The following is a 24754-nucleotide window of genomic DNA, read 5'->3' on the forward strand; positions in this document are numbered from 1 at the left end:
GAGTGAAATTAAAAATAAATCTAGGACAAAAAACTAAAAAAAAAAACAAATTAGATTTGATGGGTAAACCCATCAAACCCGTGAATCGGGTAACTCGGCTCAACATGTCAAACCTGCAAACTGTGTAATGGACTCCATTGGGATTAATAACTTGTTTTTTTTCTAAATTATTGTTTATTTAATTATATGATAACAAAATAGACGGATGCAAAATCAAATATCAAACCATATAAAGCGAAACAAAATAAATTATGAAACTCAATTCTCAATCAGCCCAATATCGAATGATGAAATAAAAAAAAATGATTTTTTTTTTAAAAGTTAAATTCTTCAAACTCGCAAACTGGCCCATAAACTTTCTAAGATTTAATAATATGTTTTTTTCTGAAACTATATTTTTAATTATATGATAAAAAAAATAGATTATCACGTAAACAAAGTTTGATTAGAAAAAAAAAAGATACCCTACTAAACCAATGAACCAGGACAACCAGGGTTACCTCGCCAAACTCGCAAACCGAGTCACTAAATTCACAAAGTTTAATAACATAGTTTTTTTAATTATTTTTATATTTAACTAAACTTTTTTTTAAAACTATAATGATGAGATATTTTTTTGATATCATGATAACTATATAAAAAAAATTAAAATAAATTATCAACTCTAAATCTCAATAACCACGTAATATACGGACTAAATTAAAAAAAAAAACAGAGAGGCAAAGAAACTCGAACGCATCTTCCTCTTCAATGACCTATATCACTATCACCATCTTCTCCCTTCTTTTTATTGACAACTCTATAATCTTCAAGTGTGATTTTAAAAGCAAAATCAGTACGAATCAATGGTGTGATTTTAGAAACAAATGGGCATTCAGTTTAACTACTTCAAGTGTGAAATCGAAGGCGAATTACAAGTAATTAAGAAAAGGATCGCTATTTACCTGACTTGGGCTATAATTTATTTTTGAAACAGCGTCAACAATCGAATGATTGAGATTAGAGGAAGTGAGACTTTGACAGTGCAAACGGCGCTAACACAAAAGGGGATGAGATGGAAAAAGAACAGGGGAAGAAGGGGTTTGTATCCCTCTCACAAAAGTTTAAAAACAACAAGCCAAGTCTCACTCGGATTTCAAGTTAATCCCGCAAGTGATTCAGTTCGACGAAGCCAATTACAATTCTATTTTTATTTTTATTTTTATTTTTATTTTTATTTTCATGAAAAAACCAATCAAGTTCTTAGTTTGACCAGGTATCGGATTAACACACTAAGCTGGCTAGATTAATTAAATTAATATTGTATAAAGGATATAATACTCAATCAAGAATTTTTAAGAATTCGTATTTTATATATAGCTATGGATTTAGGATTTAATATGATTAATAATATAAAAATAGCTATTTTTAAAAATTTATATCTTTAAGAATCTTATTTTTAAGAATCACCTTCAAGGTGTTTATTTGGTGGTCATCCAAGATATTCTTAAAATTATTTTGTCAAGATCTTTACAATAATACTAAGTGTATTAAAAACAAAGCTCTGGTATGTTTTAAGAGACATATTCTTTCTTTTAAATTTTTTTCTTTTTTTTTTCTCTCTCATGTTCATTTGGTGGTTATCCAAGATATTTTTAAAATCATTTCGTTAAAATCTTTACAATAATACTAAGTGTATTGAAAACAAAGCTCTAATATGTCTTAAGAGACATGTTCTTTCTTTCAAATTTTTTTCTTTTTTTTTTTCTCTCTCATGTTCATTTGGTGGTCATCCAAGATATTCTTAAAATCATTTCGTTAAGATATTTACAATAATACTAAGTGTATTGAAAACAAAGCTCTAATATGTCTTAAGAGACATATTCTTTCTTTCAAATTTTTTCCTTTCTTTTTTCTCTCTCATGCCATGTCAAAACTCAAACTTAAACCTATTGTGTGTTTGGTATTGTAGTTGTGGTTATGGTTCAAAGTGTTTTTCGTTTAGAAACGCGTCAAAGTAATATATATTTTTATTTTTTATAAAATTATTTTTGATATCAGCACATCAAAACGATCTGAAAAAATAAAAAAAATAGCAAAAAACAATTCAAAATTTAAGAGAATACAGTGCAAATTCACCTAAAATTATCCTAATAACCTCATTTCCAAACTGAATACCCTATAAAGCAACCTCAAAACTAATATATATACAAACTTTGTGGTTTCAGTTTACCTTTTTTTGCATGATTAATGGTAGGCTCAAACCATCTTCATCAAACTTTTATTTTTAATATAAATTCATTGACACTAAAATTCATTCTTTTTATTATCAAAATGTGGTCAGCCAAAATCTTTCACTCAACCCTTTTTTGTTGTGCCTTTCTCCTCTCCTTCCTAGACATCCAAAAAATTAAATATGATAAAAATAAAATTTTAAATCAAAATATCAAGATTAAAAAAATAATAAACTTCAAGAGTCAAATTTAACTTTTCCATGACTCATGAACAGTTTAAAAGATATTGTGATGCCCTATAGAAATTCATCGTGAAATAAAGAGAATGACAAAAGGTGGGCATAAAAATAAAAGAGATACCTCTTCTAGGTTTTTTTTTTTTAATTGAATGCTTAAAAAAATGACCGGGAAATATCAAATTTAGACCCAAAAAATTGGTCAAGTGAATTTTGTAGGGATAATATTTTTCTTTATCTATACTAATTCATTGTCAAACACGCATCCAATAAATGAATTCTTAAAATATAATTTATAAAATATTATAGATTTGAATAATTACTAAATACATTTTAATAAAATATTGAAAAAGAAAAATATGAAATAAAGAGAGGAAACTTGAATAAAAAAAAATACATCACAAAAATCATGTGTAGAATGATAGGCATTTCTGTAAATTAAAAAAAAAAGTAATCTATACCTAGTTTGAGAATTTAATCAAATTATATTTTTACTAGTCATTTGATTTGTTTTTGAATACATCAAGTTAATTAGATTATATCAAGTCAATCTTATAAAATCTAAATATTTTTAACTAGAAAAATATTAAAATATCCTACATATTTACATACAAAATAATTTGATCAATAATAGCGAACGCAAAACAATTATCTAATGGCGAGCTAAATCATGAATGTAAAAATTCATTATGGATTTGACAAATCATGTAACATACGTGTATACTCAATTTTATTTTTTCCGAATATGAACTTGTTAATCAATTAAAATCAGTTTAGTAACAATTTAATGAATAGTAGGAGGGAAATGTGAGAAGAGAATATCAGCTTGATGGCCAAAAAAATTAGTTATGCGAGTCTTATAGTAATATTGTTATACTGTATTCTTAAATCAATTAATAAGGAAACCAAGCCATTCTCAAACAAGCACGAAAGAAATGAGTTCTTAAAATGGATATTAATTTTTTTTTTTCCTGAAATGGACTATAGGTCAAAAACATTTATGTGTGTGAAGGTCAATAACAGAGAATGTGCACGTAACCAAAAGGAAAATTTGCTCACTAAAACAGGACATACGATTTTGTGTCCTTTTAATGACGTCATAAAATCATATGATGACCATAATAATAACATTCAACAACAGAAATTCGGTTGTGGCCATTGGCTGTTCCACCCCCCACATGACCGTCCTGTTTCTCTAAAGGGACTGTTAGGTGCGATCCACGGAAAGTCATTCATCTTGGTGAACAAAACATGTCGTTTTGGTGGTTGTGAAGTGTCACCAGCACAACAACCAAAATCAGAATGGCTACAAAGACTGGTTTTTGTTGGTTGTGAGTTGGGATATATCTGTTTGTTCACATGTTTCTCGGTCGCTATCCTAAACTTGTCTGGCTGTAAATAACTTTTTTTAAAAAAAAATATGCAAATAAATGTTAGGTGACGCATTTAATAGCTTAAATTTTTAGGTTGAAATGATTTTTTAATATGGTATCATAGCTTTGATAACTAAATGGTCACGAGTTCGAATTTTACCATTCCCATTATTTGACAAAAATCAAGCATAAAATAATATGAGTTTGTGCAAGTTTCAAACCTAAAAAACTTTCACTTGAGGGAATTTGTTAAAGAATAATATAAATCATATCTTGAAACCTCACTTAACAGTTTAAATTTCTGAATTGAAATGATTCTTTGACGTCATACACCAAATTTATGTGACAATCAAAGTAGACTTTAGTGATAAGGAAGCATAAATTGGAAACCATGAAGTAGTTGGGGGGAGGGATCGCCATAGCACCTCCAATTTTAGAAAACTTGTTTGGAGTGTAGTTGTGATTGTTTTTTGAAATATTTTTTACTATAAATATATTAAAATAATAATTATTTTATTTTTTAAAAATTATTTTTAATATCAATGCATCAAAATGATCTAAAAATATAAAAAATATTAATATGAAGCAAAGAAAAAAATAAAAAAAATTTAAATTTTTTCAAAAATGTTTTTAAAACGCAAAAAAAAAACAAAAAAGACTATTTTAAATTTTGAATTATTTTTTAAATTAATTTTTTATATTTTTAGATTGTTTTAATATAAAAATTAAAAATAAAAAAATAAAAAATTTTATTTTAATTAAAATAAAAAATAATTTTAACTGTATTATCAAACATGCACTACGTTCACGAGTTCGTCGCTGCCCAAAACTATGAATTATGGGTTCCATAAAAGTACGTGGTATCTTGTGCTGGCTTGAGTGGCATGTACTTCTATTTCACCATTCAATCCATTCAAATTTCAATGATATGTTCTGTTCTAAGGTAAAGATAAATCCAAAATGTAGAGGAGTTTTGTGAACAAACAAAATAAGGAAGATTTTCTTAATTTCCATGCACATGTTTGCCGATGACCGGAGAAGAAAGAAACTTGGAATCAGGCTTCTTGGCGTTTTTTTTTAATTGTCAGGTAAATGAGGGATTTTTATATATATAAAATTTATGATTTCTATTAAAAAAATATATGGTTGTGATTCCTAATTAAAATGTACATCAGCTAAAATATAAGATAGATTACTTTCCTTTCTTTTATTTTTGTCCTTCCATTTGTTGTTGTTAGGTTAAACAATTCTATACGTTATTTTGGAATACTGTTTTAATTTCAAATAATATTGCTACTATTTTATAATTTATTGTAAAACACTGGATGTCAACCTAAAAATTAAATGAGAAAGGGATTTTTCTTACCCTCCTCCAAAGATACTATTAATTAAAATAGTGTTTTTTTTTATTTCAACTATATTTTCAATATCGAATTTGTTGATGATTGAATTTTATATTTTTTCTTAATTTATTTTTTATGAGGTTATTACAGTTTCATGATCTGGATCACAAACTTGACAAGTTATCTCGGGTTTCTCCCTTTTCTTTAGCATTAGATTGATTAGAAATTAGACTTTGTGATTTGTCTCCTGATCTCGTGACTTAGATTGTAAATTTTGCAACTCGGGTTGATAGGGTAATTTTGTTTATCTTTTTTCTAATTGATTTTTTTTTCAAATTCATCATTTAACATTAAGTTTATTGGAAAATGAGCTTTATAACTTGTTTTGATTTGTTTTCTATAAAATTATTAGACCATCTCAAATGAAAAATGCTATTTTAAAAAGCTAAATTGATAAAATAACATTTTGAATAATATAAATATGACTTTGTTTTACCATGTATACTCCGGTAAAAAAAACCGTTTGAAAAGATAGTATTGGAGTGGGAGAAATAATTGTTTTATTTTTTCTTAATGAGTTTGATATCTTTTTTTTTTACCAGCTACATTTAATTGGTTTGTTTTTTTGTTGGCCCACTTTGTTGGTTTTAATTTTTATAAGAGATATGTAAAAATAATATTTATAAGAAAGAGAAAATACATCTTGACATTTTGTTTAGCATTCCCTTTTAAACATATAAAACAAGCATGAAAGAGCCAAGATAATATATATTTTTTTCAAATTTTTAGCTTTTTATTTAGCACACCCTTTAAAGTTGTTTTTATGGTATCATGATCTAATATATAAATTTATAGATTAACCCGAGTTGATCTAAATCAATTTGTTATGATTATATCTTGAAATTTATAAAAAAAATCTTATATTAAATATTTTTTTTGAGTCATGTTATATTTTTATCAGTTATTCAAGTTTTTTTTTTAATTCTCAAGTCTACCAAATCATCACCATAGAGTTTTTTTTCTTTATTAAAAAAAATTAGCAACATGCAGATATTATTTTTTTCATTAAAAACAATTAATCCAGAACCCTCATCGTATTGCAGGGAGAAAAATGTGGCCAAGAGCTAAACTCGCATGATTACAGGAATATTCTTCTCCTTATTTTCTTATTGATCGGGTTTGTTAGGTAGTGTGGTTGTGGTTATTTTTTAAATAACTTTTCGTATTAAAATACATGTTAATGATGTTTTTTTATTTTTTAAAAATTATTTTTGACATCAGCATATCAAAATGATTTGAAAACACTAAAAACATATTAATTTAAAGTTAATAAAAAAATAAAAATTTTTTAAATTTTATCAAAAACACTTTTAAAACACAGAAACAAACAGGCCCTTAGCTAAATTAGCGTGGCAGATGACATAAGATGGCACATACATGTTACCATACCATTTTTAACTAATTTAGTTTTTAAAAATCTATATTAATTACGTTACATAACTATCAACATTGACCTGTAAATGTACTCCCTTATGAAAATGATTTTTTTAAAAAAAATAAAATAACGCCAGAAACCACAATGAATAAATAAAAATCAAGTAGTGAGTGAAATATTGTTATTTAAAAAAAAATTATATAAGTTTCTTAACTTTCCATTCAAATTGCAAACACAAACATAAATACCACTTAATTAGATATATTTCTTTGGGATTTATGTTCAGATTTTTTTTCACTGTTTTATAATAAAAAAAATAATGAAATTTATTTTCTGATAACAAAAAATAACAGGCTAGGGATCTATTCCAGTAATTTTAGAACATATTTGTGGTTAGGGTTATTTTTTAAAATAATTTTTATTTAAAATAATAATTTTTATTTTTTAAAAATTATTTTTAATATTAACGTGTTATAAAATTTTTTTAAAAAATATTAATTTAAAACAAATAAAAAAATTTAAAATTGTTTTAAAATATTTTTGAAACATTAAAACCGGACCTAATATATCTATGAATTTATTGGCCTAAACTGTATGTTTTATAATGTGTTTGGAAACGCGGTGCAAACCATATTTTTAAAAAAATTTAAATATTTTTTATTAAAATTTAATATAATTTATATGTTTTAAATTGTTTTGATGTGTTAATATTAAAAATAATTTTAAAAAAAATAAAAAACATTATTAATATATATTTTAATATAAAAAATTATTAAAAAAAACCGCTATTACAATACTACTGCAAAACCACAGCATGACAGCGGTCTACTTGTCATCCACCTAGCTACTTGTGCCATCAAAAGTGACGTGGCCACCAATCAGCCCTCAGCCTTTTCTTCACGGATATAAACAACCCTAGGAAATACCACTCCTACTATTCTACTTTACTTTTCACGATCGACAACAGACCACTCTAAATATAAATATCACGCTATCTTCACACAAATCAACGGGCACAAATATGCCGCAGCTTCGCACTCTACCCCACCATCAAATCAAACCGTCTATTAAACAAGATCAGCATGACACATTAAACAAGACCGGCATCTCACAAAAGTCGGACGACAATCGTCCTTACATTTTAAGTCTGGTCAAATAAATCCTTTTACTTCATTTAGTTTTTCAAATTGAATCCAATTCCTCTAGATAAACTAGTGTTCATGAAAAATTGTTGCCATGTGATCACACATGTAATTATATAAGTGGATTAGACTAGTTTGGGAAGGCTGTGGCTTTTGATGATATTCCAAAGCTACAAATTATAAAAATATCTTTAAAATCATAAGCGTGATATTATTTTTTAAGTATTATTAAATACTTGTTTTGCAGTTAAAAATATCTTAAAAATCATAAGCGTGATATTATTTTTTTAGTATTATTAAATGTTTGTTTTTTAATGTAATAAAAGTTAAATTTCAATGTATTTTTTATTTAGAAATATATTAAAATAATATTATTTTAAATTTTAAAATTTATTTTTAATATCAGCATATTAAAATTTAAAAAATTAATTTTAAATTAAAAAATTTAAAAAATTTAAATAAATAATATTTTAGCCACCAATTACGTGAATCAAATTACAATACAAAATGTACCCACCTCTCTTTATATATTGATCGGAAAAAATCTAAATACACGGGGGATCAAACTTAGGTACGGCCTACGAACCCTTTTTTTTTTTTCGGAGTTAAAAAATAATTTTATAAAAATTTAAGTTTTTATATTTTAAATTAATTTTTTAAAATTATTTTGATGTATATCAAAAAATAAACTGTTTTTTTTTTTAATATTTTAATATATTTTAAAAAACACATAAAAGACGCTGTACTTCTGGTTGGCTTTCTTTAAATATCCACAGCACTAAATTCTCACTTCTATCCTCACTAATCTCTCCACTACTTCCTGCTTTTACTCATACTGTTTCTCTCTGTGAATCATGGGTAAGTGCTACTGTGTTATGCCGTTTCATCGTCGTCTTTCTAGACTTCCACTTTGTTCTACGATGATCTTCAGATCTGATTTTCTTTTCATTTCTTTTTTTTTTGGTTGATGCTCAGGAAAGATCAAGATTGGAATCAACGGTAATAGATCTGATTTGGTTAAAATTAGTTATGTTTTGAATTTGAATCTGATCTGATCTGACTAGATTGGAAAATTCAGGATTTGGAAGAATCGGAAGGCTGGTAGCTAGAGTAGCTCTACAGAGAGATGATGTTGAACTTGTTGCTGTTAATGATCCTTTCATTACCACTGAATACATGGTACAACCATTCATTTTCTTTATATATCTGGTTTTTTTGTGTGTTTGTGTTTTTGGATCTGATATTTGTTTTGTTGTTTGTAGACGTACATGTTTAAGTATGATACAGTCCATGGTCCATGGAAACATCATGAGCTTAAGGTTAAGGATTCCAAGACACTTCTCTTTGGAGAGAGACCTGTTACTGTTTTTGGTTCCAGGTATGGTTTCCTACTCTTTTTTCTGTTTATATACTGGTCGAAAATTTCGATTTTCGGGTTGTTTTTCTGCGGTTTAATTACTAAAAGTTCAGTGTAGTGTTATAGTGATTGGAGAAGTTGATGTGTTGCCCCCTTTTGAAATCAATATGTAGGAACCCAGAGGAGATCCCATGGGGTGAGACCGGAGCTGAGTATATTGTGGAGTCAACTGGAGTTTTCACTGACAAGGAAAAGGCTGCTGCTCACTTGAAGGTATATTTCCCTGGTTTTTTCTAGTATTTGTTTTTGTTTATACTTGACGGGATGCCTTTTTATAGTTCTTGTGTATTTTTTTTAGTTTTAATTAATGTTTGTATCTTGGATTTGAGTATGTTTTAGTGTATTAGTTTTGCGGGCTCTTGTATTTGATGCACATGGATATCTTACTAAAATAAGCTTTGAAGTGTCATTTTGGGTTGTCTGAATCATGATAGTTTAAGAAATGACTTTTCTGCGAGGCAAGTATTTTTGTGCTATTTTTACTTTTCATGTTTAGAGTCACCTTTCTTACTGATTATATGCCTTTTGCAATTGAGTCTGCATTGGTTTGGATATGCCTCTATGTGCTTGTTGGATTGTCTTATTGAAGTCGGTTGATGTCATGGTCAGTAATCATCTGTGTAATTGCATTATTAATATTTGGAGTTTTCAATAAGGAGAGTTCTGTCTATGGTGATTGGTGCAAACTGGATGTGCATTAAATTTAGCCTGCTAGGATGTGCTGTGTGCTTCTAAGTGTGCAGTGTTTTTGATTGTCTTATTTAAGAGGGTTGATTTTGGTTAACAGGGTGGAGCTAAGAAAGTCATCATCTCAGCCCCCAGCAAGGATGCTCCTATGTTTGTTATGGGAGTTAACGAGAAGAGTTACACTCCAGATCTTAACATTGTATCCAATGCTAGCTGCACCACCAACTGCCTTGCTCCCCTTGCTAAGGTATTGTTATTGTCTTCATGGCCATGGCAGGTGTTAAGAAAACTATTGTTTCCTTGTACTAACTTGTCAAAACTACAGGTCATTCATGACAGATTTGGCATTATCGAGGGACTTATGACCACTGTGCACTCTATCACTGGTATGGCTTTTTCAAAAAAAAATAAAATCATCTGGTAGGTAATGGGAGTGGGTACATTGTGCTTACTATGCCTTTTCTGATCTTGACCCAGCTACCCAGAAAACTGTTGATGGGCCCTCTTCAAAGGACTGGAGAGGTGGAAGAGCTGCTTCATTCAACATCATTCCTAGCAGCACTGGAGCTGCAAAGGTAAGAGCCATTTGGAGTTTTATGCAGATTTGTGGTGTAGTTTCTTTGAAAAGCTTTGCTTTCATTTGTCTTGACATATGTATTATCCTTTTCTTCTCGTTTCAGGCTGTTGGGAAGGTGCTACCTGCTCTGAATGGCAAGCTAACAGGAATGGCATTCCGTGTTCCTACCGTTGATGTCTCTGTTGTGGACCTGACAGTAAGACTTGAGAAGTCAGCTAAATATGATGAAATTAAAGCCGCTATCAAGTGAGTGCAATTAGTTTGGTCTAGAATATGGAGGCTAAATACTATTTTCTACTGTATGTTTGGTTATTCTGTTGTGTACACAAGAATTGGAGATTAAGGTGTTAGATGAAATTGTTCAAACTGTACAGTGATTAATTCTCTTGTACGGCTTTGGATGAATGTGTTTTCCCAGTCTTAAAACTCTGTTTATTTTTTTAACAGGGAAGAGTCTGAGGGAAAGATGAAGGGAATCTTAGGCTACACCGATGAAGATTTGGTTTCAACTGACTTCATTGGTGACTGTAGGTAAGAATTGATCTAAATCCTAGGACATTTCCACGTTGTCTTTCTTTGCTTTGATGAAGTGGGCGTGTCAAATTTGGAATTTGACCAAATACTGTCGGTTTGATGTTTAAAGGTCAAGTATCTTCGATGCCAAAGCTGGAATTGCTTTGAATGACAACTATGTGAAGCTCGTTGCATGGTATGACAATGAGTGGGGCTACAGGTAAATTTCAATCTTGCTCTCTTTTATTTCCTAGCTTTGTGGTTGATATATGTTGCTTCCTTTGATTGGAGAGGTTCAAGGGATCGCCTGCTCGAGTTGTGCGCATTTTGTTCTTTGCTTGAGAGAACATATCTTTTATCATAATAGCCATGTAAATATTCTTTCCCTTGATAACTTGCAGCACTCGTGTGGTCGACTTGATTTGCTACATTGCATCTGTTTCTTCCTAAAGTGGCGGCATGATGGGGGAGTTGCTGTCCGCTTTCGACGTGCTGGCTTGGAGGGTGTTGTTTTTGTGTCTGTTTGACTACGAGGCTGAATCAAAATAAAATGAAACGGAAATTATGAGCTTGTAATATCATCAGGATTATGATGGTCGTTTAGGCTTGGCTTTCTGTTGTGCTCTTGAGGAAGTTTAATTCCCTCCCGACTGGATTTTAAATATTTTTGCATTACTAGTTTTGTTTATAAGGTGTTTTCTGCCACCCTACCTGCCCGGAGTCTCTTTTTGGTTCCTCTTTACGGTTAACATGTGTTATCTAGAAATAAAATTCAGCCTCTGTGGCATATGCTTAAACGCATTATTGTAACAACTATCATGTCCGTAAGTTGTGGCAATGACAAAGCAGAGTCTGGAGATTTTTAGAAATTTCAGTTTTATAACTAAATGGTTCTCTCATGGAGGCAAGCCCGTGGCGGTGAATTGTTCATACAAAACGACCTCTTCATTTGATAATAAAATCCATTGCTGTTAGGTTTTTGGTGAACTTGAGGGCTTCGAAAAATTTTGATTTCTTACGAAATCACAAATAAACTAAGAGGGAATAGGGTGGGAATAGCGTGTTTATTTTGCTACACGATTATTATTTTGTCCCTTGAACCAAAAACAATTGGGTACTTACCTGCCCTTAAAGTTAAAATTCCCTGGCCGAAGTCCAAGGTTAATTTTGTCTCTTCAATTTCATTTTCATGTTAATATTAAGTGGGTAAGTGCCGAGTTATATATATATATATATATATATATATATATATATATATATATATATACACATACATATTTGAGTAGTGTGTCGTAAATTTCTTTTTAAAAAAATTGGGTTGGCAGGTTTTTTTTTTTTTTTGGGTATGCAGGTTATTTTTTAAAAAATATTAAAATGAAAATTAAAAAAATCATCCTGGCATGTAATGAAATAAACCGATAATTATTTATATAAATAAAAAAAATTATTAATAACGAATTTATTTATTAAAAAAATAGAAATATAAATAAATATGAAACTGATGGAATAAAGTGAAAGGAAAAAAAAATCATGCCAAACATATAAGGAATATTTTTTAAGAATAAATATTTTTTTATAAAATAAAGCTCAATTATATAAAATAAAAAAATTATTCAAAAACTAAATACAAAGAAAAATATTTATAAAAAAAACTGCAAAACTCACGGCTTACGCCATTAAAACATGATAAATTGATAGAGAAAAAATTAAAAATAACCACAAAATCTTTAACGGCCGAAGGATGAAATCGGAGAGAAAAACTACACAAAAATTATGATTAAAAGAATGAGAGGGAAAATTGAAATAAAAAATAAATTGGAGGACATAAAAAAATAAATTGGAGGGTTAGTTAAAAAAAAAAACTTTAACAAAATAAAAATTAAATAAAAAGAATAAGGGATAAATTAAAAACAATTTGATTGAATGATAAAATTGAAAACCAACAAAATTTAATAAAAGAATTAGCAAAAAAAAATCATGAATAAAAAATAAGGATTCAATTGAAGAAAAAAAAACAATATATAACAAATTATAATTCAAGAACCAAATTGAAAACATTTAAAACTTTTATAATAGAACCAAGGGAGAAAATAAACAATAAACAAGTTAAAAATTTCTCCTGAAGAGAGAAAATAAGGGAAAAAAATAATATTCGGCAACAAATTGACAATCATCTACCACCACATGCTAACTTATAAGGAAAATAACACAACGACACTTATAAGCACACGACATAAAGGCAAGTTTGGCTATCGGATGGTGCTGCACGTACCACCCAAACAACTTTCTGAATAAAAATAGTTTCCCACCACGCGCCACCACATAAACAAATATTTTTTATTTTGATTTTTATTCTCATTCTTTTAATTGATCTTTTTAGTTTTTGATCATTTTGTGTGTTTTTTTTTTCAATTTCATCCTTTAATGTTTGATTTGTTAGAGATTGAGTTTCATATTTTTTTCATCTATAATGCTTCTGGTCTAATATCCTTTTATGTTTATTTTCTCTTCTGATTTTATCCTTCAACATCGGTTTTGTTTTTTGAAAAAAAGATTGATTTTATGGTTTTTTTCGGTTTCTTATCTATTAGGTTATCTTGATCTTATGATTTATGCCATGAGTTTGGCGAGTTTAAACTAGGATGAGTCGACACATCCTAAGTTACATGTTTATCATGCTTCCTCGAGTTGACTCAAACTGAGTTTTTACCCCTTGTTTAATCGAATTTCGTCATTCTAAGGTTTTTTCTTGCAAGTTGTCTTGAACACTTTTTTTTTGTTTTTTTTTACTTTTTATATGTTTGCTATCATTGTTTTTTTTTTGTTTAATTAAAATAAAACTAACATATTAGATCATCTTGTGCCTATAACCCGAGTAATTAATTTTTCTTCTTTCATTGAAACAAGAGTACGAAGCCTAAACATTACTTTTTACGTGAAACAAAAATATGGACCCGCGGTGTAGCACGAGCCTGTGTCTAGTTAATATTGTACCAAAACAAAGTTGGGGTTTTTCCACTTCTATCCGTTCATATAAACAATTAAAGAGATGATTTTTTTATTTTTTATTTTTTATAAATTTTATCTTAAAAAAAACTATTTTCTAATTCTTTCTTCTTTTGATTGAGTGTTTATTTTCCTTCTATTTATTTATTATTAACCTTCAATATTTTATTGATTTTTAATTGGTCATCATGATTCGTTTAAGTTTGTTTATGTAAAGTTACCTTAGTTTCAAACAAACATCTTAATATTTGATTGTATTTAATTTTGCAAGTGTTTATATTTATTATCGTATCATTAAATAAAAAAATATTTTTTAAAAAAATCAAAGTTTTTATACCTAATCGAGTTTATGATCCGGGTTACGAGTTTAACGAGTTAAACCACGAAACTCGAATCAATTCAATATATCATTGTCTTAATATTTTTTTTAAAAAAATCTTGAAATGAGTGGGTCATGTAGTGGAAACTCCAATGCGAGTTAATTCTAAACCCGGGCTAAGTAAGGAGTCAGTTCAAGAGATTTCAAGATTGACTTGTTGGGTCGGTTTTAGTAACAATTCCAAATAGTTTCTTTTTTTATTTTATCTTTATTTTTTTATTTTGATTAAATACATTTTGATTTTTTTATTTATTTCACCTTCATAATTTAATTGATTTTGAATTGGCTTTTAAATTTTATTTTGGTTTGTTTTCTATGATGTTATTACAGTTTCAAATAAATATTGATATTTGGTTGGTACTCAATTTGCAAGCATTTTTTTTTTATCATATCATTAAGTAAATATTAGTTTAAAAAACAAAGTTGTTAAACTCATTGGAGTCTATGATCTAGGTTATTAGTTTGGTGAGTTAAGCCCAGATTGATTTAATTTGTTGCCGCCTCCATACTAAAATAAATTATGCCATCTTAATTTTTTTTCAAAATCAAACCATATTTTTTATTGTTTGTTTGGGTTGTTTTGGGACCGACCAAGTCGATTGGGTCATGTTGGTGCAACTTTCACATAACGTAATTTTAAACTCGAACTAGACAAAGAGTCGAGTCGAGAGAATTCAAGGTTGACCCATTGGTTCAGGTTTAATAACAATACTAAATAGTTTCTTGCATCATGATATTTTCTTTACATCAAATTTTTTTTTATACGACCCGCCATGTTATGCTAGCCAGAAAACTAGTAGAAAACTAAAAGAACATATTTTTAGAAATGAATATATATATAATTAGCTAGAAACTAAAAAATATATATTTTTAAAACTTTTAGAAATTAAAAAATAACAAAATAACATGTTTTTTTAATTATTTAGAAAATTAAAAAATAACTAAATAGATGCTTAACATTTAGTTAATATCCTGAGACATAAGAGATTGAGATAAAAAAAATAAGACACAATAAGATATGAAGATAAAATTGTATTTGGTTATGGTATACAAGATATAATAACTATCTTTGTATATTGTTTGTTTGGTGGAGGAAAAGACAAAATAAAATATAAAAAATATTTTACATTTAATATGTATTGATTTCAAAATTACATATTTAAAACAAACAATTAGATGCCATTTTATTTACTTTAATTTATAGTTAGTGTTGAATTAATAATAATATAATAATTCGAGTTATAAAACATGGCCCAACATGTTGACTTGGGACTCGGGGCTTAAACCAGTTTGAGTTTTAAAAAAAATAAATAAAGGATTAACCTGACCTAATATGATCAAAAACTCGAATAAAAAACCTATTGATTTTTTTTTCAAAACAATGTTTTTTTGAATTTTTTTTTTTAAAAATAGGGTTAACTCATGGCTTTCGACTCCCTAGTCAAGTTTTAAAATTACAATAATAACTATTTTTTATATTTATATACCTTAGTTGGATAAGTTTGAATTTAAGAGTTTTTTACAAGAATATTTTAAAAATAAAAAAATAATAAATATTATCTCTAAAAACATATTTTTTGTATCTTTTGTTTTGAAAATACGAAAATTTACTTTAAAATTTTTTGTATCATATATTTGTTTTTATAGTTTTATTTATTCAACTAGACACATTTCTTTGTTCGTATCTTTTGTCTTATAATAATAAGCAAACCCTATCTAAATTTAAATTTTTACAACTGAAAATAAGAGTATTGTTTAGTTCACTTAATTATTATTATTATTATTATTATTATAAGTTAAATAAAATTTTTGTTTTTTGTTTTGGATTTTTTAATACATATTTTTTAATTATTTATTTAGAATAAATAAAAAGCTAAACATAAAAATTGAAAAAATATTTTTTAAAAGTGAACACGAACTAAATGTTTTCATTTAAAGTGTTCGAAGACAAAAGAACAGTGCGCGCGTATGTCCCGGACGCGGCTAGAGTGAAGAAGAAGTGGATGCTTTGGAGAAGGTTCGTGTTGGCCGATGTGTTTGAAGATGAACAAGGGCGTGTGCCTGTCGAAGGATGTAGCCATGGAAAGAAGAAGTAATGCTTTTAAAAATGTTTTTGATTTTTTTAAAAATTAAATTAATATACTTTTGAACCTTTTCGATGTTAAAAAATATTAAAGTATTTTAATATATTTTAAAATAAAAAATATTTTAAAAACTTCTTGCATCACTAGCCTGGGCATAAACCAGAGCTGGCTTTGGCAGAGCCCGAGGCTTGCTGAGGCCCGAGGGAGCCTGTCATCTGTTACCGAATTTCTGAACTGGTACGCTGTTTCCATGGAATTAATTATTAGAGAGAATGGATCATAAAATAAAGGCATTAATCATCAATTCTATGGAGTCAAGCACATACTGTTTGTTGCTTAGGGTGTATAGGATATTTTTTAAATTATTTTTTGTTTAAAAATATATTTAAAATTTATTTTTAATATCATCACATTGAAATAATTTAAAATATATAAAAAAATAATTTTTTAAAAACACATATCCAGCTCTGTTTTCAACAATTCCTTGAAATGTCTTGAATTTTGAATTTGACCATCTTGAAATTCCTTACAATTGTGTCAACATTAATGATTTGTTATAAAACAGGTTGTTTCTAAATGTAATGTTGTTTTACTGCATTTTGAATTACTTTTTTTTTTAATTTATTTTAATATATTTTTAAATAAAAAGTAATTCTAAAAAACAATAATAATTATTACAATCTCCAACACTAAATAAACTATTATACAAAATCCTTCCATTGGTCCCCTTGCGAATAAAAGAAAGAGACTTTTTGCCCCACGCTCACTTCACTCACTAATTTGGTCAGTAAAGTCTGTTCGAGAATGTAATTATAGTTATTTTTTAAAATGTTTTTTATTTATAAATATATTAAAATAATATATTTTTTTATTTTTTAAAAATAATTTTTGATATCAGCATATCAAAATAATTTAAAAATACTAAAAAAATATGAATTTAAAATAAAAAAAATAAAAAAAAATTATTTTATTGAAAAATATTTTTAAAATAAAAAAACAAACATGATCAAAATTCAATGCAGAGACCTAAAGCCCCCGGAGCTCAATTACTTTGAGAAAAATCCAATTTTCCTTAGTTATGAATATTAAAGTTAGTTAAAAAAAATTGTGATGAATGAAATAATCATAACAATTGAATTATAAAAATTAAGGGATTAAATGAAGAAATGAGCTATCAAAAAAGAAAGGAAAATTTTTTTCTGGCATGTGAGAACTTGCATATGGGAGACCCACGAAACTAGTCAAATTCTGCTAATTTGAAAAGTTTTTTTACTGGTTGTGCTGGTTTTAGAATTATTATTTTTTATCATTTTACTAGCCTCAAAGAAAAAACTCTAATTAAACCCAATAGTTAAACATTTTGTATGGAAAACTTACTAAAAAAAACAAAATAAATACAAAGCAATATGATGATGCTCATTAACAAAAACAGTAAAAGATCTGAGATGTAAATACTATTCATATAAATACTGAACCATCTTAATATTTTTTTTCCTTTCTTTTTTATTGAGCCCTTTTGCTTCTCATTTAATTGCAAAATTTACCTTTGTAAATCATGAAATGGTGTTTGGATTATGAATAATGAACTACTTTAATTTTTTTTTTATTCACATCTTTTTTTTTCACTGGGTCCTTTTTTTTCATTTGTATCTTTTGTTTTTATTTAGTCCTCTTACTTTCTGCTTAATAATTGTAGTTTAGTTTCACAAAATCAATGCTTTGTAAATTATAAAATATTATTTGAAATCATGAAGAAGAGGCAATGTGAGATAGAAGAGATATTAAAAAAAATAATGGAAACACAACACAGGAGAAAAACAATCTACTGTGGGTTGCAATAGTTGCCACTATATTTTTTTTTTCCTTCAATTTTTTTTATCACTTGATTTTTTATATTTTCAATTTAATCAGTTGACATTAAGTTAAATTAGAATTGAGTTTGATATTTAATTTCAGTTGGTTTTATACAGGGTTCTTTCACAATGTTAAAAATAAGTTTTAATGTCAAGTTAAGCTCGATTTGAAAAAATAAAATTTGATTTTATTGATTTATACTAATTAAAACTTTAGAAACCAAATTTCAAACTAAAATAAATATTTAATGTTTTTTTTTTAAAAAAATAATATATTTCTCAGTTTTCTATGTCATGTTTGGTTGGAATCAACGAATTTATTATTATTTATTATCATATATCGGTTTGTTTTATTGAACACATATAAATTTTTTAGTTTGCATTTAAAATATTTCTCGATAGTAAAAATTCGTTATCAATACTTGTACTTTTTTTTTTTTTACATTGAAAAGAAGAAGAAAAGCTCCATCTCGCAACGTAGCATGAGGAATCAAACTAGTAAGAATCCTGAAATGACTACTTGATGAAGTGGGCCTCAAACACTTGGCTTTAGAAGCTTTCAAATTCCTCATTCAAATGTAATCTAGTTTTTCATAAATAAAAATGATGCTGCTCATGTGAGATATGGTTGGTTGGTTGGAGATCTGGCTACCCCCCTATTAAGGTACCGTTTGGGAACGCGGCTGCGGCCGCGTTCCCAAAAAATTTGAAAATTTTTTTTTTTTGCTAAAATTTAATATGGTTTGTACGTTTTGGATCGTTTTGATGTGCTGATGTCAAAAATGATTTTTAAAAAATAAAAAAACATCGTTGGCATGCATTTTGGCACGAAAAGTTATTTGAAAAGCACCCGCAACCACAATGCCAAACACACTCTAAAAGTCTCATCGCTCTATCTCTTACCGACTCAGTCTTCTTCTTCTTCTTTTTTACATTTCTACCATTGAACACAAACTTTTCTTTACTCTTCATACGAAACATAGAATTTTTTTTTTATTAATTTTTATTAATATAATTATTTGGATCAATTTACACGTACTTTAACTAATTCCACGAATCCTATAATTAATGATTATGTAAATCTACAATGACCCTAAAATTTGTATAACTTAAACTGATAATTTCTAAAGAATAAATTTAAAATCTAACCAGTTAAATTATATCCTTAAAAATTAATTAATTTTTTCCAAAATGATGAAGTTACATAATCTTCTATGCTCAATTTAAGGCACAAAACAGCGAATAATTCAAAATTTCTACCAGAAATGTAGAGCAATCACATGACCTTTTTGCCCATATCGGGAAATAAAAAAAATAAAAGAAAGAAAAAACTGTAGATGCCATTTATATTCACAGCACAAAAAATTTCCTAATGAATTCAAAATAATAATAATAAAAAAATTCCCAATTTATAAATCTAGAATTCAAAACACCAAATTACCAGACTACCCATACTCAGCTTTATTACCAACACCTAACATTCTAACATGTTTTTTAACAGCTAAAAAAAAAAAACAAAAAATTTTCGAATTTCCTCTGTTTACGATCTCTCCGCCAATACACTAAACCCCCCTCTCTGTCTGTCTACAGTTCCTTTCTCTACCATCATCTCCTCCTCGTGAATTCTTTCACATTATTCTCTCCGAAATGTCTTAACACACTAAAGTAACTGCCTTTTTATTAATTAATCTCTCCGTTTAAAAAGAATGGCAACCTCGGCGTTTAAATCCACGACAAAGAGAACACCTATCGGCAACGACAAGTCGTCTTCCTCTGCTCACCGGCGTTCACGGAGTCTGAGCCGCTTCTCCCGACCGATTCCTCCCGACGACTTTTCCGATTATTCTACGGCTCCGTCGAGAGGGAGGTTCGTGAACATGGATAGAGGATCGGGAGTTCCGGATATAAGTCTCGATGATCTCGCTATTCAGTTGTTGAGTTTAGGTGATCGAGGGCGGTCGGGTTTTAGAAGTGGTGACGTCAGTCATGGGGAGAGAGTTGCGGGTGGGTCCCTGAGGAGAGGAAGGTCTGTGTCGAGGCAAGGCAGTGAAAGTAAAAATAACAGCAAGAGTTACAGTCGTGGTGGTGGTGGGGGGAAGGTGAATTCGGATGCTAGTAATTCGAGGAGGAGACGGTCTGTTTCTGTGGTTAGGTATCAAATTGGTGATTCCGAGGTAAACAAATTATTGCTTATTCTCAATAGTAATTTGCATTTTTTATGTGGAAATTTATTGATGATTTTGTTAAAAGAAAGAAAGTTAGCCTTTTGAATGTGGGGATGGATGTGTGATTTACCTTTTTTGTTTAATTATTATGTTAAGAAAGTAGTGGATGGTTAACTGTGGGTATGGAGTGAGTAAATAGCAATCATGGACACTTTTCATTTTGTGCACTTTCTCACTTACAAAGTTATTGCATTGGAGCCCATGATGAGAGAGCTACCATTTTGGAATTTAAATGTTATTTTTTATGGATGATTTTGGATATTTCAGCTATAAAGTTAATTTGAGAGGCTTGAACCATGCCAAGCTGGATGCTTTCAAATTGTTTTTGTTGCTGTAAGTGACTACATGAGTATTGGATTTCAATGTGAAGGCTTCTATATAATGGTAATTTGTTGAACTAGGTTGTCTTGAGAATCCAATTAAGAGTCGAATTAAATTTTCTTTACGTTTGTGCTTTTACTGTGTAGGGGTTTTTAATTTTTTATGTTTCAATTTGGTATATGGTTTGGGTCGCAGATATTTTTTGAGGCTGCTCTGATTCTGAATATGGTACACACTTTTGTGCCTTTCTTAATAGATGGTTACAAACTTTTTTGATAACAAAAGCTGCTTAAAAAGTTCAGTGCCAAGATGTGTTTGCATTTATATAATGCACTAAATTGGAGAGTCATATGGCCAAAGCATGTGAAAATGTAATCTTTCTGAGATTGATGCGCAAATTAGTGAGTATATATGTGCGTGTGCGCGCCCGCTTGTGACCTTGTCTTGTATATTTATTCATGTAATATCCTGGCCTGAATTATTCATGTCAGCGTGAGTACATGAAATTGTTTAGGCACATTTTAGTCAATGACGTTCTTTTTTAATATTTGTATCTTGTTTTTCTTCGCAATATCAGAGTGACCCAGAGCATTCTCAGAATTCAAGAAATCATGCTAATTCAAGACGTCAGAGCAACGGAAACAGCCAGGTCCCTTTATCAAATAAGCCACTAGCATCAAATCATAGACCCGGACTGAGAAGGTCTCTTAGCCAGAAAGATTTGAAGTATCATGACGGCTACTCTGTAAGACTTGTATCTATTCAAGCTATGTTAATTACATCTTCTGTATGTTGTTGAATCTTGTGTTGTATCTGATAGGCTAGCAATCAAGTCTGGTCCATTGCCTGGCTTGTCACACACGCATGCACATATACATATATGTTGGTATTTTAATATTCATTTAGATCCTTCTCATATTTTGTTGTTTCAAGACTGAATAAAATTTGGTCCTTTCAGAGCCATTCATCAAGCCTAACTGATGATGAAGGGAGGGATTCTTGTTCCAATAAAAATGGATTTGAGAGAACAATACGAACAGTTTATGCTCAGAAGAAGGTTGGATATGATTTTTGGAAAAAATTATGCAACGGGTGCTGTTTCAGTGCCCCTCCCTCTCTGTGTCTCTGTCTGTGTGTGTTTTTATGTATGTGTAAATGTCCTCCTCTTCAGATCAGTCACTTATTGGCCAACCTTTTCACCCTTTAGGCAGAGCATCCCACTGGCGATGATATGAACAGCGGGCTGTATGAAGCAATGAGGAAAGAACTTAGGCATGCAGTAGAAGAGATAAGGATGGAACTTGAACAAGTCTGTAATTCTGTTTCTCATCAACTTGATTTGATTATCTGTATTATATATTGCCTGTGCATCCTTGATTTGGTTTGCTGATAACCGGGTTCCTTGAAATTGACGCAGTCTATGGAGAAAACAAATATAGACTCGAAATCTGGAAAATCTGATGGTTTTCAGGGTGGTTCTACTATCAGAAGGAACCATGCAACAAAATCAGATCAGGTAAGAAAAGTTTACTTATGGTCTTTCTGTTGTGCCAGTTTATCTTGTTGCACATAATATTCTTAAATTGATTACTAGTATGCAAAAGAGAGTATCTTCTCACCTGTCCTCTTTTATTTGGTTTTCTTGGAACTGATTATCGATAGAGGAATATTTGATTCTGATAAATACTGGCAACTTTTACTTATGGATCTCTCATATTCATGCATAATTGCTGATCTAGGAGGGAGCTTGTCACATGTTCTTTTATGTTGTGTAAAAATCATATTTTGTAGATTTCTTATTCTACACTGGTTTTGTGAGAGTATTGAGAGATTGATAGCTCTGAATATAAGCAGACATTGCAATTTGCAAGTTTTTTATCACAATGATTTAGTTAGGGATTTTACAGTTTATTGACACTGGTGGGATTATGACATACTGCAATCTTAATGACTGTAAAACGGAAAACATGATTACTTCCCTTCTTGACACACATTAGAAAGACTAGTTAGAGAACTAGTTAAGTCGCCTTTTCCATTGGAATTTCATGATGACTTGTTCATATATGGATGATGTATTAACAGTCTGAGAAGTGTAAACAAGATTTATTAGCAAAACTATTGTTGGAGAAGCAACATGGTAGAGATATCTCGAAGATTGTGAAAGAGTTGCTTGCTGATCCAAAGAACACTGTTTCAGAAAAGCCTTCAAGAGCCAGAAAGGTACTTAGTCCTCTCTTCTATGCTCTTTCACTGTTTGAGACTTGCATATTGTCTGTTCTTGTGTCAATTTGTTTATTAAGGTTTCCAATTTGTGGTGTTCAGAGGAGTAATGACAGAAGTAGGATGTCTGAACGATTAACAGAAGAAGCAGAGAAATACTTTGAGGACTTCATTTCAAATGTTGAAGATACAGATATTTCATCTTTGGATGGGGAAAGGAGTGATACAAGTTCAACTTTAGGAGGAATAGCAAAGACAGAAACTTTTCAGAGACCAGTGATATCCAAATCTCAACCTGTAGAAATGGACGGCCTTGTGCTGCCCTGGTTACAATGGGAAACTTCTAATGATTCTTCTCCTCTATCCTTAAAAGATAAGGAGCTAAAATCGACTCCAAAAAGTAATTTATGGGATGCAGCTCAGGTAATCTATGGCCCATTTTCTCTTTCAAGCAGATCTAAGACCTTGGAAGAAATAGCAAATTTACAGACAATGCTTGTTTCTTGTGCTTTTTTTATGCATTATATAAAGCTACCATGACTTGTTTTATTACTCTTTCTGTGTGGGTAAATAAACTGCATGTCAATTCCCATTATAGGAAGCAACCCCTGCTCAAGAGTTGATCATGCACCCCATCAGTAGCCGTGGAAGCTGTAGCCCAGGACTTACAGATGGCCACTCAACAAATATTAGAGAACTTAAAGGGAGTAAATTTGGAGAACTTGAAAGCTACAGAAGACGAATTTCATTTAGAGGAACAAGGTCACAGTTTGACGTTGATGAATATCTTAAGCGACCAAGTGATGAAGATTTTCTCTTAGAAAGTTGGAAGCAACAACAGAGAATTCATTCAGGTGGTCTCCTGCTTTGCAATCGAATGTTTTTCTAGCTGTAATCCACAAATCTTCATAAAGGTAGCAGTTGGCCTTCATCTTTTCCTCAGAAATCCTTCTCACAATGTCCTCTGCTTCTAGGTTGATACTTAATAGAAGTGCCCACTTACTTTTTTTATACAGATAGTCGTAGCATGCCCTTGTTTTCTTCAGGGATCATAGCAGATGTCTATGAAGGGGCAAGATTTCTCAGCTTACATTTGTGTTATTATTTCATTATATGTACCATTTCTGTGAGAAAGAAATACTACAATCTCATAACCCCTCGAGTGTTGAATTATTATTATACCATTATATTTCCTAAAATTGCCCAGGTTCAATAAAAAAATCTTATATTCTAGTAATTAGCTTACAAGGGCTCACACCCTGACTGAAATCATTAAATTCTTTTCCATTTGAAATTTCGAGTCAACTTTTCGTTATTCGTTCATATATCGATTAGTACTATGTAATTTCCTAAACAGTACATAAAAACTAAAAACTGGCGTGTACTTTTTTAGATATTATAGCAGCTGTAATTTTTTAAAATGTTTTTTTATTAAAAAATATATTAAGATAATGTTTTTTATATTTTAAAATTTATTTCTAACGTTCTTATATCAAAATTCATAAAACAAATTTCAAAAATTTTCTACACAGATACAAAAACACTCTTCTCAGTTACTGGGAGTTGTTTAATATATATATATATATATATATATATATATATATATATATTAAACTCAAGAACCCTAGCCCAGCTCGTTGAAAAACCAGACCGAGAGCCGATGAGTCTAAAGTCCATACCCAGACCCGTCATTTAAAAGAAACCAACAGATAAATGCAGAGCCAAGACTG

General features: G+C 29.4%; 2 protein-coding genes across 3 annotated transcripts; both read left to right on the plus strand.

Moving 5' to 3' along the window:
* The first annotated feature begins 8458 nt into the window (after nucleotides 1-8458).
* LOC133675907 (glyceraldehyde-3-phosphate dehydrogenase 2, cytosolic-like) lies at nucleotides 8459-11749 on the plus strand. The gene is made up of 12 exons (XM_062097460.1): nucleotides 8459-8600; nucleotides 8718-8741; nucleotides 8821-8921; nucleotides 9005-9120; nucleotides 9273-9372; nucleotides 9947-10093; nucleotides 10172-10232; nucleotides 10324-10421; nucleotides 10527-10669; nucleotides 10871-10954; nucleotides 11067-11156; nucleotides 11338-11749. Exons 1-12 carry the CDS (start codon nucleotides 8597-8599, stop codon nucleotides 11384-11386), a joined length of 1017 nt encoding a protein of 338 aa, XP_061953444.1. The 5' UTR covers nucleotides 8459-8596; the 3' UTR covers nucleotides 11387-11749.
* A 7999-nt stretch (nucleotides 11750-19748) lies between these two features.
* LOC133675339 (uncharacterized) lies at nucleotides 19749-24223 on the plus strand. Of its 2 annotated transcripts, XM_062096690.1 has the most exons (9): nucleotides 20313-20432; nucleotides 20751-20867; nucleotides 21382-21549; nucleotides 21763-21861; nucleotides 22012-22113; nucleotides 22222-22320; nucleotides 22887-23024; nucleotides 23127-23447; nucleotides 23623-24223. In XM_062096690.1, the coding sequence occupies exons 2-9, from the start codon at nucleotides 20829-20831 to the stop codon at nucleotides 23911-23913; spliced, it is 1257 nt and encodes a 418-aa protein (XP_061952674.1). In that variant the 5' UTR covers nucleotides 20313-20432; nucleotides 20751-20828; the 3' UTR covers nucleotides 23914-24223. The 2 variants fall into 2 exon arrangements, with proteins under 2 accessions (XP_061952673.1, XP_061952674.1); XM_062096689.1 differs by lacking the exon at nucleotides 20751-20867 and having other exon boundaries at nucleotides 19749-20432.
* The last annotated feature ends 531 nt before the right edge of the window (nucleotides 24224-24754 follow it).

The sequence above is a fragment of the Populus nigra genome, chromosome 16 (genome assembly GCF_951802175.1).
Source record: "Populus nigra chromosome 16, ddPopNigr1.1, whole genome shotgun sequence".
NCBI lineage: Eukaryota > Viridiplantae > Streptophyta > Magnoliopsida > Malpighiales > Salicaceae > Populus > Populus nigra.

Bases quoted from the DNA above. Each gene is read 5' to 3' on its own strand.
- LOC133675907 (XM_062097460.1), top strand. The intron at 9,373-9,946 runs GTATATTTCCCT...TTTGGTTAACAG, and splicing joins AGGCTGCTGCTCACTTGAAG to GGTGGAGCTAAGAAAGTCAT. The intron at 10,422-10,526 runs GTAAGAGCCATT...TTCTCGTTTCAG, and splicing joins GCAGCACTGGAGCTGCAAAG to GCTGTTGGGAAGGTGCTACC.
- LOC133675339 (XM_062096689.1), top strand. From the start codon at position 19,965: ATGGCAACCTCGGCGTTTAAATCCACGACAAAGAGAACACCTATCGGC. The intron at 20,433-21,381 runs GTAAACAAATTA...TCGCAATATCAG, and splicing joins ATCAAATTGGTGATTCCGAG to AGTGACCCAGAGCATTCTCA. The intron at 21,550-21,762 runs GTAAGACTTGTA...TGGTCCTTTCAG, and splicing joins AGTATCATGACGGCTACTCT to AGCCATTCATCAAGCCTAAC.